At 46.6% G+C, this 19,165-nt stretch overlaps 1 protein-coding gene across 3 annotated transcripts in view; it reads right to left on the bottom strand.

The window, feature by feature from the left end:
- Positions 1-19,165, bottom strand: part of BACE2 (beta-secretase 2) — an 80,474-nt gene that overhangs the window by 17,236 nt on the left and 44,073 nt on the right. Inside the window, exons 4-9 of one of the 3 annotated variants that reach the window (XM_063096745.1) lie at positions 16,667-16,795; positions 15,409-15,543; positions 13,279-13,380; positions 8,951-9,100; positions 5,254-5,357; positions 3,039-3,159 (exon numbers count right to left, since the gene is read on the bottom strand). In XM_063096745.1, coding sequence (XP_062952815.1) covers positions 3,141-3,159; positions 5,254-5,357; positions 8,951-9,100; positions 13,279-13,380; positions 15,409-15,543; positions 16,667-16,795 — 639 coding nt within the window. In that variant the 3' untranslated portion in view covers positions 3,039-3,140. Of the gene's footprint in view, positions 1-2,990; positions 3,160-5,253; positions 5,358-7,081; positions 7,388-8,950; positions 9,101-13,278; positions 13,381-15,408; positions 15,544-16,666; positions 16,796-19,165 lie in introns of those variants that run through there. The other 2 variants (XM_063096730.1, XM_063096736.1) reach the window with 2 other exon arrangements.

Raw genomic sequence — 19,165 nt, 5'->3', positions numbered from 1 at the left:
AAGTGGACAAAGGCTGCGCATAGTACCAGAGCATTCACATAAGTTTAAAAACAGAAAGAAAAAAAAAAAAACCCAAACAAATGAATCAATCAACCTATGTTTTGTTATACGTATATGGCTGGTAGCTTTGAGAGGACTCCCCGTGACCCCTGCTTCCTGGTGTCTCACCTGTGTAGTTGCCTCCCACATCATACCAAGGTTGCTCTGTGTGACAAACAGAGCAACAGAAGGGCAGAAGTGACAGTGTGTCACTGCTGAGATTAGGTTACAAAAAGATGTGGCTTCTGTCCTGGGTGCTCTGTTGCACCCTCTCTGGGATCATTTGCTGTGGGGTGACCAGGTGGCCTGTCTTAAGGACATTCAGCAAGTCCTATGATGAGGTCCACTGGTGGGAAGCAGCTTCTGCAGACTGCAGATGGCTGCAGCCTCAAGACAGACCCTGGGTCAGGACCACCCAGTGAAGCCCTTCCTCGATTCCCAACCCTCAGAAACTACATAAGGTGATAAAGAGCTGCTAGGTCTGGGGTAAGCTGTTATACAGCAACCAATACTGAAGACAAGGTACTTTCACTTACCTGGGAAAATTATGGGCATGTAGTAATTATCAGAAGAATTTCCACCAATGTTAGGATCAAGGGTAACTCTGAGGAGGGGATGGGGAGTTTAGCTATACTTGTTTTTTATTTCTACGACAAAAATAAATCTGGATGGTCCATAAGTGTACACATAGTATATGATTATCTGTAATTTAAAACGTTTTATTTGTTACTTAAAACATTTTATAATTAAAAACAAATACTTTTAAAAAGAAAGAAAGACAGGGTATCTATTCCATATACTACGGTGCTATACAGCACCGCCTGGCTTCTTAATTGCAGCCCTGAGGACAGTAACTACTTTAATGGCTAAACAATTTGCACTGAAGAGGAGACATGTATCAGTTTATATTCTCACAGCTGGTAAAATCAAATGTTTAAGTACCAAAACCTTAAACATATTTTCAAGAAAGCAACAAAAAAATGTATATAAGAGCACCTGACAAAGAATTCACAGGAAATGTAGGAACAAACGTTGCTCTGTCTGGAGACGCTTAATATTAAACTATTTCTAGCAGCAATTCACTTAGGGAACATAGAGCAATTACACTCTCTGCAGTATTAGGTAAAGTGGACGCTAGAACAGCTGTTGCCATAGCAGCGTCCACTTTAATGGTATTTAACAAGAGAACAGAAATTGTGGGCAAAATTGCTTCATTTCTTAAATTCCCTCAGTTAAAAAGAAGTAAAATATTCACAGCTGGGCAATACAGTGATATTTTGGGTTGTACTGTCCAACTCACTACCACAGAGAATAGTCTCACTCATGATAACCTAAAAGTGTTTAATGCATGTCCAAAAGGTAAACATTTGCTTGTGACAACGTTGAGCAACATGACATGTCTTAAGGATTCCAGGTCTGGTCACTAGTGCAAAGTTGGATAAATCTGCACTGATATTTAAGGGATATATCTCAACCTATCATCTATGTATACTGGGTTGGGTGATTTTATTTAAACAGAATATGAATTGGCATAACATTCCAGATGTAATTTTTCCTTCTAATATTTATCTTCATCCATTCTCCAAATTATTACTTTTCTTTTCAGAAATGCCAGTGTGTTAAGGCAATAATATGAAGCATCCCTTATCTGCTTTATTTACCAGAATTCCTGTTTTAACACCATGTTTTAGGTATTAAAAAAGAGTAACTGAACTCTCTCCCTCCCAGAACAACTGAGCTGTGATCTCGGGGCATGCTGCCTGCACGCCCTCACCTCTGCAGTGCTCCTGCACCAAGAGCAGACTGAAGATCTGAGTTTGGACTCACAGAAAGCCATTGCAGGGTCCTACCTGTCCTACAATGATATCTAACGTTGCAAGCTTTCTTTCCATCCAATTCATATTCCCCTTCCTCCTACCACATGGTAATCTTGTATTTCACTATGTCCCCCAATTTTCTCCTATTCCACCTCCTGTCCTCAGTTCTTTTTTGACTGCACACTTCTTTAATTTTTCTCTTCCTTAGTATGTACCAGCATGGCTTTGGGGTTTCAGTCTGTTCCTGACTCCAAATCCAATGTACCCAAGTTCTTTTGGTCCTCTGAAATCTTACTTGGAAACGCTGCTGCTCTCCTGCAGGCCACTCCCCCGAGGCTGACTCTTCCTCCACGACTCTCTAGCATCCACTCTCACGTCCACTTCTGTGATTTGCCTCTTCCTTGCTAGGTGGGACTATTAGTCTGAAGTACCCAGTCCATTAAATCATGTGCTGGGGAGCACTCCCTTTCAAGCAAACTGTTAAATCTGAAGACATTTTCAAGCGTAAGGGGTTTAACCATCCTGTCAACTTTCTTGCACTCTCCCGGTTTCTCTGAAGACCTGCCCAACCTTCAAGTGAGACTGTGGAGTAACGGTGGCATGTCACCCTTATGGCCCCCTTCAAAGTAGTTCTATGAGAAAAATGGGCTTGCTGGTCTTACTATTTCAAGATTTCAAGAAAGAGCAAGGATAGGCATTTACTTCTTATTTCTTAAAGAGGAAAAGATATATATACATACATACATATATATATATATATATACACACACACACACACACAGTTTATATATAAATTTTCTTTATTCATTTTGACTTAACTACAAGGCCCTACAGAGTATTTTTATTTCTGGTATGGGATACCGCTTTCAGTATAACAGGAGAGTTAACTATAATGACGAGCATTTATGGAGCATTTGCCATGTGCCAAGCACTGGAATAAAAGTTGTACAGGGATTATATCATTTAATCTTCTCAGCAACCCCATAACCCATTTTACTGATAAGATTTTGATCACTGATGACAGGCCTGAAACAATTCAATGGCAATGGACTTGTCATCCAGAATTGTGTCCAAGATCGTAAATTTACATCAAGCACCCTTGTTAGGGCTCTGTTCGATGTGAGAGTGGCTTACCTGCACAGGGGCTTGCCGCAAAGCCCACCCTCTTCCGTGCTCTGTCAAAGATGACGTAGAAGCCCTCCATCACCGTTGCTCCGATCACCAGCGCATTCGTGGAAGGAGAGATGCCGAATCGGTAACACTCATAATTCAGGCCTGCTCCCATCATGGGCTGAATGTAGAGCTGTTTGTTGAAGAGAAGAGAGCATGCAAACGAGAAAAAGCGTGAATCAGGTAACACCAAAAACTACTGAGGTCACAAGCTCGCTCAGGATGCTCCAAGGTGCTGGGGGTGCTACAGAGAAAGAAAGATGAAGATGTCGTCCCTGCTTCCCAGGGGACAAGAAGCTCAAAAGCATGGTGATAATCATTACGGAGTGTCAGAAACATAACAACACACATATATGCCACCTGTAACTATATGCAGGTGCACACATGCAGAAGATGTCCACCTGTGATGGTTAATTCTAGGTGTCAACTCGACTGGATTAGGAAATACCTAGAAACCTGGTAGAACATTATTTTTGGGTATGTCTGTGAGGATGTGTCCAGAGGAGATCAGCATGTGAGCCTGAGTGGACTGGGTGGGAAAGAACTTCCCTCAGTATGGGTGGGAAACATCTAATCTGCTGGGGGCCCAGACAGAACAAAAAAGAGGAAAAGGCAAATGTCACTCCATCTGCTGGAGCTCGGATACACTCTTCTCTTCTGTCCATGGACATCAGAAGTCCAGGCTTTTCAGCTTTTGGGTTTCAGGACTCTCACCAGTGGCACCTCCAGGCTCTCAGGCCTTTGGCCTCGGACTGAGAATCACACCATCGGTTTCCCTGGCTCTGAGGCTTCCAGACTTGGACTGAGCCACACTACCAGCATCCAGGTTGCAGATGGCCTTTTATGGGACTCCTCAGCCTTCACAATCCTGTGAGCCAATTCCCCTAATAAATTCCCTCTCATATATTTATATACATGTTCTATTGGCTCTGTCTCTCTGAAGAACCCTGATACACTGTCCATCTGTCCATCCATGCCTCTGTCCAGAAGTTACTGTTGAGTACTTAATGTGGCTCAGACATTGTCCTCTATTCCAGCCATATTATGATGCATAACACATGGTCCCTGCCCCTTGAAGCTGCTCATGTATGGGGAGCCGTGCGCGTAACTACGAAGTGGTACGTGCTCCAACAGGCCCATCCTTTGGTAACGGCAATGGGCTGATTACTCCTCCACTTTGAAACTCTTTCTTCACTCTGCCTCTGAGAGGGGCACCCTCTTCTTCCTTCTCAGGCACCTGTACTGGATTTGCTTTACCCTCTTCACCCGTAAGCATCTGAGCCCTCCGTGCTCTGGCCTCCCTGCGTGACCCATCTCGCCCCACAGCCCTGACTCCACCTGCTGTGTTCTATGCGGAGACTCTCAAATCTCACCCCCAGCTGGGACCTCTGCTGTCCCTGCCGACCTCCTATATCCGCCTGCCTGCTCAGCTCTCAGCTGGCATCTCAGCAGTAACACTTCAAGACCCGAGCTCTGAAGAGTCGCCCCATATCGGCTCTTCTCCCAAGGTTCTCTGTTTCGGTAAGTCCATGACTCACCCAATTACTTGGGCTTTAAAGCACTGGGTCAGTCTTTTTTATTTCTTACCCTACATCGACCGTAACCAGAGCCTGCGGGCCTTCCTTTGAAATGGAATCTGAATCTAATCACCAGTGCCACCACCCTGCCCAGGTCACAATGACCTCTTGTCTTGTGATCTATTGCACTGGCTCCCAGCTGGCCCCAGGATCCCATCTTTCCAAAGCGATCATGTTCTCCTTTGGCAAAGAGAATTTTAAAAGTAGGCAGCAGGACAGGAGCAGGATGATTTCCTCAGTAAAAAGGGAGAGAAGGGATCATGATAAGAGAAAAGACACAACACTAACAGGTGAGAAGCCTTGTCATGCACGAGGCTTGCTTCCTACAGGTGCTGTGCAGTGTTAAACAAACACAAGACATGGCCCTCAAGATCCCACAGCCAAGAGCGTGTGAGGAAATGAGTCAAAACTTAAACAGTCAATGAGCAAATCAATGTTATATCAGTAATAACAAGCCCTTTGTTTTTTATGAGCAAAGTATTCAAACGTAGGCAATTAGAGAGTAGAGTGGGTTAGTCAGAGAAAATGTCACGTATTTGGGGAAAAAAAGAAAGCAATAAAGTAAAAAATGAGTAAGAAAAAGGACCTTCTTGTAGGATTAGCTTTAAAGGGCAAAGGCAAAAAGCAAGCCTTGGAGGAAAGAGACTCACCCGTGTACAGAAAGTCCTGGGCCTCTGGCTAAAGGGAGGCTGAGGGGCTGGGGTGCTGTTGACTTTGCAGGCACAGAAAAGACTGGACCAGCAGGGAGGGCTGCCTGTGAAGATTCCAGAGGAGGGGATGCCAAGCAGGAGGCAAAGTGAACATTACAACACCGGGATAGAGCCCTGGTCATTAACACAACTTAAAACTTGAACAGAAGAGGAACCCCGAAGTTGTGCTGGAGGAAATGTATAAGATGCAGCTGACACACGAGGAAGATGAACCTCACTGCACTTCCCATGTGCAGGGAACACAGAAGGGAGGCCAGCACAGATGCATCTCTGGCAGTCCCCAGAGTTACTGACAGCTGGACACCAAGCAGCTGCTGTGTCCAGGGCACTGTCTCTGCAGTTATGACTGCAATGGTCTGTCTGCAAACCCTGCCTCAAGGCAAGACTCCTTCAATTCCTCACTACACTCTTGGCACCTAGGCACATACTAGGGCCTCAACAAATGTGTGTTGAATGACCTATGCTAAGCTTGGTCGGTGTTACATGAAACAGACAACTTCTCATGGAGATCGATTTAAATTAGAGAAATGGTGGGGGACATACTTAGATGCCACCAAAACATTTTCATTAAGATTTCCTGTGTAGGCCCTAGGTATGTACAGACACACACACACACACAACCTTTGAATGAACTAATTCCATAATAAAACCCAAACAATTAATTATCAAATATAACACAACTGATGAGATTGATGCAAAGTTACCAAATACAATGCAAACTGTATCTTTTAGCGTCTCCTTTCTGTGTGTGTTCCAGTTGACTAAAAATTCCAGACTGTAACATGCTGGAGTTTTATTCTTGCTAGATCTCAGAATAAATGGTCTGCCTTAAATTAAAATAGCATGAATAGACAAATCAGCAGTACTTAGACTGAAGGTATTTACATTTTTAAGGTTATGTGGGCGGGGGAGAGGAAGAAAAAAACACACCAGATTTTTCCTATGGGCTGGGGCTGCTTTTTAACAGGCCAAATAGGATCCAGTCCATGTGTTTCTGGAAAATAGTGTTGTTTCAGACAAAATTTAAGAGCACTACCTTGGACTTGACTGTCTTTTGCACTCATGATCATGTGCCCACCTACTACTGCTGATGATGGAAAGGTCCCAGGTAGGGGCCCTGTCTTAAAACTTTGGTGACAGGAGTGCTCAGGACTGCTCCCAATGTCAGGAAGTGGGCTGGCCGAGCAGAGCCATGCTGCCAGGAAAGGACCCCCAGCGCCACCCCGATGGTGTGTTGTGTGGAGCTCGGGGGGGTTCGTGGCAGGAGACCTTTCCAACTCCCTATCCAAGTCCTCTCTCGGCAAGGCCATGGAAAAGAATGGAAGGGTGGTGCTGGGTAAGAAACCAGGAAAACAGCAGGGAAAGCAGCTTTTAAAAAATCTAAGATGTGAACACATCAAAGTCAACTGAAAAATATCTACCGTCTCGTAAGTGAGAGTAATAATGAGTGCTTATGCAGACACATGCAAATGAAACAAAATGCTCCTGAACCTCTCTCATTACATTCCTGCCCTCGCCTGGTGCAGCTCGGTCCTAAAAGCAGCTGACGATCCCCAGGGAGACTTCAGGGTTACCACCTACCCAGGACAGGGAGACTTTCCCCTGAATCCCTGCCCTTTCCTCTCACTTCGTACGAGTCCCCAGCTCTGCCAAGCAGCCCCCACGCCAGTTACTGAGTACACACTTGCCTTCGTCCTCGAGCTGGGTTTCGATGTTAGTTACAAACCATGTTGGGGAAATAATGTCCACATTTTGCTGTTTGACCAAACTTTAATCATAAAGAGTACATTATTTTAAAGATGCTGAAAATGTATCCTTCTAACTTCACTCTGTGTGGTGCCGTTCATCCAAGGATATTGTGTTCTTCTCAAATTGTCTTTGGCATGTATTATTATTTCTCCTTTACAGTTATAGAGACAGATACAGAAAGGCTGAGCGATCTGCTCACAGTCATAGGCGAGTCAAGGGCAGTGCTGAGAACGTAACTCAAGCCTCTCATGCCCAGCATGCGTGTCCCTTGCTGGTCTGTACTTCTCCTGAAGCCTTCAGTCCTTTCCCCCAAATCTCTCCATTTCTGCAGTGCACACCCCACACATGAAGTTAAAAAAGGGGAAAAGGCAGTATTATCATTTTTCCTTTTTTTCTGAAATTATTCCTTTTTCTCTCCCTCCTAATCCCAACCCCTTCATCCCAAATTCATCAAATTGCAACAAAGACCCTTTGATGTGTCCATTTCACACACAGTTACCACGCCCCGTCCCTCCACCGCTTGATGGCATTACGGAGAGAGGGACGATCTTTAAAACTCAGTGTTCTCATCTTCAAGGAAGTAATAATTAATGGAAGAAGAAAAATAAGTTACTGTTGTTGTTTTTAAGAAAACCAAAGTCAAATGAAAAAGGCAACAGCATAAAAAATACCCTTAAGATACGATTCCACGCCAGATGAGTAGCCTAGAAAATATGCATGCTCAGTCTGAAGGGCGAGCTCACAAGAGGGCTGTTCTGCTCAGCTAAACTTCAACAAAAGCAGAGGCTGTTTGAGTTGGGTGTGAAAGGACGAGAAGAATTTGGATACACAGATGGAGTAAGGAGGAGAGGGCATTTCAGGCAGGGGCTTGGTGGGACATAGGATAGGAGACGGGGCAGGCAAGATGCTCTGGAGGACAGAGACTGCCAGGTGGAGGGTCAGGGTACAGCAGGAAGCAGGTGGAGAACTGGGATGGGTCTGGCAGGGAGGTCACGAGAAGCCACACCAGGGAATGAGCACCAGTATTTAAATCGCGGGATGCACAGGGAGGTTGGGATGACAGCTGTGGGCTAGTGAGATTAATATGACAATGTTTTTAAAAGGTGAAGGGGGGGGGCTTTGGAGGCAGGGACAGCACCCTGCTGTCATGGAGGTGGCAGTGAGAGGCTGCTGAGGGGAGAGGAGGACGACAAGGCAAGAGACGGGACCCAGGGAGGTGGCACCTGGTCTACACGGTAAGAAGCTTAGGATGAAGAGGAGTCACTGGTTACTGGAAGTATGGAAAAAAAAAATAATGATGCCTGCATCTCTGACAATCCAGTTTCATTCCTTATTTACATATAAACAGGAAAAACGTTTAGAATGGTGTTATGGTAGGCATTACAAAAATGTCCCCAGATCATCTTTTCCTGCAGTCATGACTTTGCTATGTGGCTCTGCAGCTCCTGCCGCTGAGAGCAGAGTCTACTCCCCAACCCTGGGAACCTGGGCTGGCCTGGGGCTTGCTTGGGCAGCACTGGGGAAGAGATGGCAGCCAGGTCTGGGCCGAGACTTCAGGAGCCCCTGCGTGTCTCTCTCTCTCAGAACCCTCAGTGTGAGTCAGCCCCTTGGATGGAGACAGGCAGGTGGCCTGGTCACTCCATGAACTTCGCTGCCACATGGGAACGAGGCCGCCCAATGCCAGCCCAGGCTGAGGCCCTCCGAGGCCCTGCCAACCACCAGCTGACCAGACACTCGTGATGTGATGAATGGGCTTGTCTGTAACACAGCACTATCGTGGCAACAGGTACCCACCACAGGTGTGACATCTGACACACACAGGAGTGTAACATGAAGTGCTTTGACTTCTGCATGTTACAAAGAGAAAAGCAGAGATGCCAGTTCATACCTGAGGCAGGATAGTTATACGGAATGATCTGCTGGAGTTCTCATCTCTCAGGTAGATGGAGATTTTAGGGAAGTAAGACCAAGGTGTTTCGGAATTCGTCCAGCATGCCAGCTGGGACCCAGTCCAAAAACCATCAGAGAATTCTGGAATCTAGACAAAACAAGATCACATGAGAAATAATGACTAGTCTGGCACGTCCACAGGGAACAGGGGCACTCCTCATCACCTCGTCAGATACCCACGGGGATAAACAAGGTTTGATGTGAACAGAGCAGCAAGGCCTCAGTTCCCTGGCACAGTGACAGTGATGGCAAAAGAAGGATTTTTAAAACTGCTCGGACACAGGGAACACTTACTAGTATTAGGATCTGTAAAGAGCTTCCGGGCAATAATTGCTTTCATCCTCCGACACCGCGATCACTGCAGTAACACTATCCCTTTTACCTTACAGACGAGAAAACCAAAGCACAGAGAAGTGAGGTAATTTGCCCAAGGTCACACAATAGTGGGCAATGGTCGCTAGAAGAGAGAAATCCTAAATGTGGCCCTCAAGGCCCTTTTGGGCATTGCCTGCCCTTTGAGTTCCGTGAGCCCAGCGAGTTGCCTCCTGGTGCAGAGCCCAGCGTGGGCTCTCTACTCTCCTGGAACATCTTCCTCGTCCGTCAGGACTCAGATGCCCCCTCATGCAGGAAGCCCTCCCTGACTCCCCCACACAGCACTAGAACACCACCGTGCACCTCTCCTTCTTGGCCATTCTCCTTGCGGCAGTTAGCAATTTATGCTTATTGGTGTGATTAACTTCTGTGTCCTGCACTAGAATCTACATCCTCTGAGGAAGGAGCTCTGGGGCCTGTGCCCCACTGTGGTCCCAACACCTGCCTCACAGGAAAGACTCAGAAAATATGAGTACTCATGGGGAAAAGTGGGTGGCATCAGGGACAAAAAGGTGGCTGACAACACAGCACGTGCCTCTCCTCAGGGAGTGGGTGAGTGGTGACCACTGCCCATGTCGACTAGTTGCTGAATCCGCAGGTTAACTCCACATGCATGGGCTTACAGGGAAGGGTCCTGAGCAGAGCCTGCCCAGGCCTGCCAGCTCCCGGGGGAAGGATTGTATCTGGGGTGCCTCTTGTCACAATCCAGCATGGTGTCCCACTTGGGGCAGAGCTAGGAGGGACCCTGACTAGGAGGGGGAGAGCATATCTGTCAAGGTAGCTTCCCTGAGGAAGAAACACGGGAGCTGAGCTTGAAGGACAGGCTAGCATTGGGGTATAGGGGGGTGCAGGAGATGGGGGGAGATGGCCCAGCCAAGGATGCTGATGGAACCTGCCTTGCTGGACCACGCAGATTATGGCCATAGGGGCGGGGGCTGAGGATGGGCAGGCATGTGAGATGGGCCTGGGAGGGGACCAGGACACCGTCACCACATTTCATTTATCAGAGGCCTGAGCTCTGTGGCTCATTGGGTGTGTTTGGGTGTCCATGTGGACATGCTGTGTAGCTCACTGGTTCTCTGAGTCCTCTGTGCTCCAGAGGAAGGGCCTGGGCTTGACACACAAATCTGAGAGTCACCGATGGCAAGTGGGAGGTGAAGATGTGTCCATGGCTGGGATTGTGCAGGAGAGGAGTGCAGGGAGAAGGACTGCAAAGACCTTGCGAGGAGGCATATGGGGACAGGGAGAAGTCCAGGGAGGAGGGTGTTGTGGAAGCCACGGGAACAGTCAGGAAGGAAGATGGGAAAATGGGACAGAATGTGGCCAAGATAAGAACAGAAAATCACGGTGCCGCTGGAGAGTGTCCTGTGCTGCAGAACGTGTATGTGGCAGACACCAGCCCTCCCTGCTGGGGCACGCACCTGGAGAAGGTGCCGTGTCCTTTTTCGCCCATCCCACGTTTTCCACCCACGTGGTGTGTGATTCAGTTGTATACTTTCTAATGCTGGTGTTGATACAGCTTTGCTTTTTAAAAAAGTTAAGTCGACTTGAAACATGGATCCCTGGGAAGAGTCCCTTCCCAGATGAGGTGAAGAGAGGTGGGGTCATGGTTTTGCTGGATTTGGTGAAGAGCTGCGGCACTGGGCCCACAGTCAGAGCTCAGAGCTCTGACCACAGTGCAGACCAGCCCCAATCTGCAGGTGAAGAGGGGCCATCAACTCAGAACTGGAAGTGGGACTTGCTCCCCCAGTGCTGTGTCCCTTAACCACAAGCCTGGAGTTTTAAAGTTAGAAGCCATCCTAAAGTACGATTAGATTAGATTGTATGGCTAGAAAAGCGTGGGCCTGAGCCACATGGGCCGGGATGCAGCCCCAGTCTCCATGACTCTGAACACTGCGTCGCCCTCCACAAAACTCCCCCCAGGCTCACTTCTAAATGTTGACCTACAAACTGTTTATTTCTGAAACTCCATCTAAACAGTCCATGCCAGGAGACAGAGCCTGGCATTTTTTACTGTGTTTAATTTCCTGAAGGCGGCCCTCTCCTTCACTAGAAAGAAAACCTGAGCCAAGAGAGCAGGCTTGTGAACCTGGCGGACATGAAGAGCAAACACATCTGTGGTCCAGATACAACGAGACGGAGGCACAATGCCTCCTTGTTACGCTCCCCCGCCCAAGACAAACAACCTGCCCGGTTCCTCCTTCCTGACGCCAGCACGAATGAAATCAGAGGATAATTTTAGATAAGGCAAACAGATTTTGTCATCTGTTCCTTCTACCTCGTGGCTTTCGCACAGAGTCAGTGGCAGCTGAACACGTGTTGTGCTGAGCTCAGGAGCGCCAAGCTCAGCCCTGCCCGTCTGCTCCAGAGCAGAGGCCCGTCCGCGGCGCCACAGCTTGCTGGATTCTTACATTGACACTTCAAGCGCATCCTTGGGATAGTTGTACAACAAGTTCAGAATATTAAATCCAATGACACTCATGTTAATGTCTGCTGAGGCCATTATTTAAGAAATTAGCATATTGCTCCTTATTTTAAGTATGGTCTGATTTTCAGCAAGGATTTTAAATTTAAGGCACTAAAAATGTACTTGCCATTTTTTCTGATTAGGCAGCCATGAGAAAAAATAGGGACCTTGCTCTGGTTTTCAACTGCAGCTGCCCCAGGCTGGGCCTGGAAGACTGCTGGTTCAAAAGGGCCCATGTCCTTTCCTTATCCCCTCTGCGTTCTTTGGATTTGCTTGCTTGTCTTTCCACAGCACTTCTAGACTTTTGAAGTTTTGGTTCAGGACAACCAAAAGCTCTCTCTTGCTTCCCATGTCTCTGCTATAACTTGTGACAAGGCAGCCACTGTGCACTTTCCAGAACTTCCATTCTTTGAATTTGGCCATCCCAGCAGGGTAGAAGGACCACCAGCCCCATGCCAGTACCAGGACCAAGGCTTTGTGCAGGAAACACTTGCTTTTTGGTGATTTTGTGAGGATGGCCTTGAGTGGACAGATGCTTTGAAAACACTCAAGAAGCCAAAAGCAAGGTTTATCTCATGTCCAAACACATAGTAGTAGCACTGGCTGGACATGAGACAGAAGCTCCTCTCTGCTGAGCACTTACAGGAAAGCAGGCGTTACTCAAAACCCTCACGACAACCCTACAGATGAGAATACGGAGGCGCTCAGAGGAAATGAAACCCTCCCCAGGTGCCCAGCTAATAAGTGGTGGAAACTAGACTAAGAATTTCATTTGACCCCAAAAACTGTGTCCTGTTCAATGCTTTTGGGTCCACTCTATTGCCCTGAATGGACTGGGAAGTTGGTGTCACACGGGGAATACCGTTGGCCAGGTCTCCAAGGTATGATGTCCTCAACCATGACCTCAATTGTATTTGAGAGCGTGGCCATAAAATGATTATCAGATTGGCCGATTGACCTTTGTCTTCTGTGAAAAAAACCACACTCTTTCGTAAGTAGGAGTAAGGGTACCAGCAGGGCTTGGATGAAGGCCATAAGGGAATAAGATTTTTGGCTTACTTGTTTTGTTTTAAAGGCCGTACGTGTATTCTTGATGTACTGTTTAGTTCCATATAGTTACATCACTGAGTGTAGTTTCCCTTAGATAAAAAAATACCGTACCAACGGGACCATTACTTGAAATACTAAAATACCTGCACATTCAAATCTGTGTCCTTTGAGTTAAAATGAAGGCATCATTTGCTGATTAACATCAAAGAATAAGATTGCGAACTTAATAAGTAACAGTTGGTTTTAAAAACCACCCTTCAAAATCTTCAGAGCATACTGAGTGACAGCTGGAGACTATTAGAATGCACAGCGCTGCACCCCAGTGTGCGGTCATGACCCAGTGTGCTCGAAGATTCACGAGCATCCTGAGGACTCACCAGAGACGTGCGGGCCACAGCGTCAACCACCGCATCAAACACCTTCTGGGGCAGGCGCAGCAGCGTGGTGCCACTATCCACGATGGCCTTGTCTGCGTTATACTAGAACGGGGGAGAGGAGAAGGCACAGTCGTGACAATGGCGCTCCATGGCAATGCATGGCCCCAGCCGCCATCACTGTGCACCTGCTGCATACAAATTCAGGCAGCCACCACGGCTTGTTGGCAGTGACAACTCATCTCATATTCTCAGAACCTGGGAACCAGGAATCTTCTAGCCCAACATTCTCACTTCACAGATAGGGAAACTGAGGCCCAGGAAAGGGGAATGACATGGCCCAAATCAACAGAGCTTTTTCCTTACTTGGAGCTGCCCAAATTCCCTCATCAAGGAACTCCCTCTCACTTCCCCTCTCCCCTCAACACACCTCCAGGGCAGAGGGAAGATGCATTTGCCTTTAGAGGTTGAAATGACATATTAAAAGCCAATTATACAAATTGGACAAAATCAACTATCTATTACCTCACTAATGGAGAAAGAGAAGAAGGAAGGACAATTTTTCAGTAGACATCCCATATTTGCATTTGGAAAGGACCCAGAGCCACGTTCAATAACAGACGGACACACAGCATTGCCAACCCTGTCCGCACTGGTAACATTCTCTGTGTGGCAGAGTGAGAAGGACAGAGGTTCATGGGCCACACCATACAAACCACTGCAGCCACTGGGGACACAACTGTCTGGCTGGGCAGGGTTGCCCAGCAGGGGAATGAGGTGTGAGCAGTTCCATCCTCCTGCTTTTCAGGCAAATCCATGAGTCATGTGACCAAATTTGCCAATCAGGTCAAAAGGAAATAAGGTAGGAGGAGTTTAGAATTTTAAGAAAATGAAATATAGTAATTTATTAGAGTATTTTAAACATAAAATCATTTTGTTTAAAAACAAATTTAATGTAATTTAAAACATGGCATGTTCATAAGATTATCATTTTTTTGTATATGTGAAAGAAGTAAATACATGAAATATATGTAGCAAACTGAATTGTGTGGTGGGGGTGCAGGGCTTTGTTGTTTGTTCTGTGGTGGGATGGGTGACACACTGGGTAGGCAGGGAGGACTGAGAATCTAAGATCAAACCTCCAGATACATGCTTATATTCCTAACACATGCACACGCACACACGCAGAGTTTGTATTTTATTTTAGGCCCTCACATTTGATTCTACCACTGGATTCTTTAATGGCAAATAAGGGCTTTTTGAGCATAAACATAGATCTGTGGACTTGAACTGAAACACTATCACAGTGGAACGGACCATCATTTCACCATCTTTGGTTTCTGAGAGGTGTCTGTGCATATGGGAATTTATGGTGCAACTTGATGGTTAATATGAAATGAAGGGTTAGCAGGTAGGCATATAGTGAAAGGCTGGGTGTCGTTACAAACAATTCTAAAGATGTTGTAGAAGACTGAAGCTCTCTTAAGTCATCCTAATCAAAGTGTCATAACATGCTACAAATAAGCCAAAATGCAGTGGTAGTGTATGAACGTGGTTAATGAGAGATACACCTATCGCCTTTCAGCACTATCAAGCCAAGCTCATCTTGAGAATACAACTTTTCTTCCAGTAGAATTGTGTGTGTGCGGGTGTGTGTGTGTATGTGCGCGTGCAGTCAGTCAGCTGTGAATGGAAGGATAAAGCTGATGAGATACACACACACACATATATAGCTTCATTTTGCTTATTTTTAATTCTCCTCTTTCCCCTTACACTGACAAAGATCTGCTTATTTCATCTTAAACAGTTCAGGGACGACCAGGCCAAGATGCATGGTGGAAGGTGTGCTCAGAGAGCTCTTCTTACTGACTGCTTTGTGCTAATTTTGCCCTACTAAGCCGAGTGGTTGGGAGGAAGCAATTTGGGGGAACAAGTGGGGAGGATTTGTTGATTTGAATTTACCATACAAAAAGTCTTTTTGTTTTCACGCAATGAACCGTCGATTTATCTGATAATGAAGTGCATCTTCTAATTTCACATAAAGGTTCCAGTTGTAATATTTCAGTGATGCAAGCATGGGTGCACACAGACAGACAACCACAACATACACACGACACAACACAGTGCACACACCTCTCTGCAGTCCAGGTTAAGGCTTTGGCCTCCGATTTCCAATTTCAGAATTTCTATCTGATAATACCACTCCTCCTTAATAGGGGTATACCAGATGTCTCCTTTATACAAACTTGGTTCAATTCCACCCAGGACCTGAGAAGAAAAATATTTACAGGTATGAGAGGAAAAATACACAGACATACCAAGGCTGCACAGAAGAAGCATGCACTCATATGGTGAAACTTCACTGGAGTCAATACTTTTACTTCATTGTGATGCGATGAAGCAAATATAAATGCTTGAAAATTAAACACTGGGGCCATGTATTCAAAGGTCAAACAATTTTATACCCTAGTCTAATCAACGTGCTTTGATGGTTTCCCTCACTAGAGAAAGTACATCAATTCCACCTTCACAGTATTGAGATTTTCCCCAATGAAATACAATGAAATAGTTAACCATGCTGACTGACAGTGATTTAGGTCCTCAGAAGTCAGAAAAGAAGAAAGCAAAACAAAACAGCTTCCCTCATCAAAACTTCATCTTGCAAAACCATATAACATTCCCCCCAAAATCGTCAGCTGCCCTTTCCCCTCAAAAGGGAATGAAAAAGTATTAAGAGCAGGTGTACTGTTAGCAAACAAAAGCTGGGGACAGGGGTGCTGAGCCCGCCTTTCACAGTCAGAGGGCACAGGGCTGGCAGTGCCCACTGGGAGGGGCCCTTCTGGTGTATTCTTGCTGTCACCTCCTACTTTAGATGTCTGGGTGCAGGGTACACACGGTGGTAAGTTTGGGCTGCCGCACGTCCACAGGGCTGAGGGCCTTGGTTCTGTTTCAGTAGAAAACACCTTTACTATGTGTGTGTGGGAGAGAAAGGATGTTCCTGTCTCCCCACCAAATTCATGAAATCACAGGCATCCTCCTCTGCCCTTACCCAGAGTAAGGCCCACACCCACCCCTCCCACTGTTCCTCACTTTCCCCTCCCCCACCTGCGGAAAGCTGTTCCCTTTCAAAACACGGTAAAGAAAAGCTTTAATGGGATTTGTAGAAGCAACGAGAATCATCTTTCTCGATGGCAGGATGATTAGGAGAAATAAAAGTAATACCTAATTTTATCCATTTTAAAAAGGTCCTATAACAAGGATTATCAAAATTTTACGGTACCTATGCATGCCTGCATGTCTAATATCTCAGATTAGGTTTTTTTATAACACAGAAAAGACAGTCCCATCAATTTGTGATTTTTTTGCCCCTTTAAAACTAAAAGATACCCACAAGACTACCTCCGTTGGTACCAGATCCAGCTACGGGCAATCCCGCCCCGCACATCTGCATGGAGAAAACGTCGGGGATGTTTGCTTGGGTCACGAGGGAATCAAAGAAGGTCTCCAGAGAACTTGATGGCTGCAGGAGAGTGAAAAAAGAGGAACGCTGTTTCATGACTCATGGTATAGACAGGGGTGACCCCGTGCAGACACCAGGTACAATAGACAATGTTCTTGGTCTTTAGTCTTCACGTGGCTAAACAATCAACAAGCTTGTGAATAGGTGTGATAATTCAGAAACCTCCAGCAGAACTTCTTGCTGCTTGGTATTTTTCCTTTCGGTACAGCTCCGGTGTAAAAATAAGACAGTACAGGCTGTGAAGACGTTGCCACATTTATCACCATGACTGCCTGGTGAGGCGTTGAGAGAAGCTGTGGAAGTGGGTCACCGAGGTCGGTGGTGGATTCTGACCTTAGACATTTCTGATAAGGAGAGAACAGCTTTCAGGAGCTGCCGTTGCTGCTGACGTCTTTATTTGCCTCTCTCAGCTGCAGTGTTCATCACGCAGATGAGGAGTAGGGCCCACAAGGACACTTCACCCCAGACCCCAGACCCCAGGACAAAGCTCAGCTCTGCCCCTGAGTTCTGGACATCAGGAATGTAGCCTCAAAGGGACAAACCTCTACTCCTGAAGTATGAGAAGCTCACTATTTCCCCACTGCCAACTTTCGACAGACCTGACTTGCTCTGGGTCCCCTCTGTGGGCATCTGTGTGTTCAGAGGATGCCCCATTTCCCCAGAAAGGTTCACAGGGAGGAGGGGTAACCTGAAAACAGTTGAGATTGGGGTTGGCAGGTGTGCTGGTGGTCGAGGAGGAAGGTAGTGGTTGACGTGTTCAGACTTGGGCTTTAACACCAGGAGATACTAGGGTTAGTCACCAGGAGGTGTTCGTTTCTGATAAACACTTAGTTTACTGTTTTAGCGTCTGTGCTGTCGGTAGCCTCTGACTACCTATGGTCATTCATATGCAGTGATTATTCACCATCTGTGTGAACTAAAGCTGCTGTCCTGGAGGCTGAGGGCAGAGTACCTTCATCCATTAGATGCAAACCTTCCCATTATTTAGTGCATTCGTACAAACATTTGGCCTCCTACTTTTTTCCACTGCAGCTTCTATAGGTTTCTATGGCAGGATTCAACATAACCTCAGATGTGATCTTTGTCGAAACACTTTGCCTTTGGGTCAAGAGTGAGGCAAAGTCCCCTCTTGAAACAGGTTGAGTCTGGGGGTGAGTCTGTCTGGTGTTCTTTTGTCCCCCTTCTTGAGAGGCTGCAGAGCAGAGGAAACACCACCTGCAATGAAAGCCTGGCTCCCCATGTGCTGACCCCATGACTCAGTCCTTTGTTTCCTGATCTGTAAAAATGGGTGACAGCTTCTGAGAGCTGTTCTGGGGCTTAAATGGGTCGATATGTGTAAGGAGCTTGGAACTGTGCCTGGCACGCAGTAAAGGAGTGATCATTATCCTGTCAAGTCATTCTTCACGAGGACTGTGCCTTGGGATTCCTCTAGGGACTCGAGAACATACAGTTGTCTACGACCAACCCCATGAGAACCTGAGTGAGCAGGTGTGCAGCGGGCCCAGGTGGCTATAGTGTGAGAGGCCCCATGGGTGTGTCTGACCCACAGCCTTGATGGGAAGCCCTCGGGGTTGACAGGGGTCACCACAGGCCACCATACCCACCACTGAGTGTTTGGCCAGCCTGTTTCCAAGACACCTGTGGACAGCGGCCCAGACCACCCTGTGGTCCTCTTTCCTCAAATGTGACCATCTCCTCAAACCCAGGGAAGGTGAAGCCAATTGTTGGTAATCGTGGAATTTCATAGACAAAAAAAAGGTCATGTGGAACCTAGACATCACAAGAAACCCCCAAGTAGTCTGCTCTCACAGAAGTTTAACGTTATTAATTTCAGATAGTACAAGTTTACTCTACCAGCTTCTGAATAATTAGCATAAAATCAATCATACTCACATCTTTCATTTCCAAACAGTCACATAAAGATGAAACATTTTGCCCAAGGTCACATTGTCGGTGAAAACATTCAGGAATGCAAATTTTTACCAGTCTGGCAATCTCATATTAAGTTCATCTTTTGGTATCGAGGACAAAGTGGCTCCCGAGCCTGTCCTGGCTCTGCAGACAGTGAGAGGTGCATTGAGGACTTCAGGGGTATAAGCCTCTCTGACCCTCGGTCCCCACATCTCTAAATGGGGAGCATACAGCCTGGCAAAGGCCTGGTCCATGGCCAGTGGTGAGCGTTGAGTGAACTGAGCTCCCATGGTATTCTCAGCTGACTCCTGACAGGCTCCTGGTGACTGTTACTCATTCTCCTTGGGAAGCAAGGGGTTGGGGAGCTCTCCTGGCCCATTCTCTGCCCCACACCATTGGCTAATAAACCTGAGCTGGAACAAATAGAACAAAAATGGAAGAGGCCTTCCTCTCTGGATC

This window comes from Cynocephalus volans, chromosome 1 (genome assembly GCF_027409185.1).
Source record: "Cynocephalus volans isolate mCynVol1 chromosome 1, mCynVol1.pri, whole genome shotgun sequence".
Lineage (NCBI taxonomy): Eukaryota > Metazoa > Chordata > Mammalia > Dermoptera > Cynocephalidae > Cynocephalus > Cynocephalus volans.
This window is presented reverse-complemented; position numbering and strand designations above follow the sequence as displayed.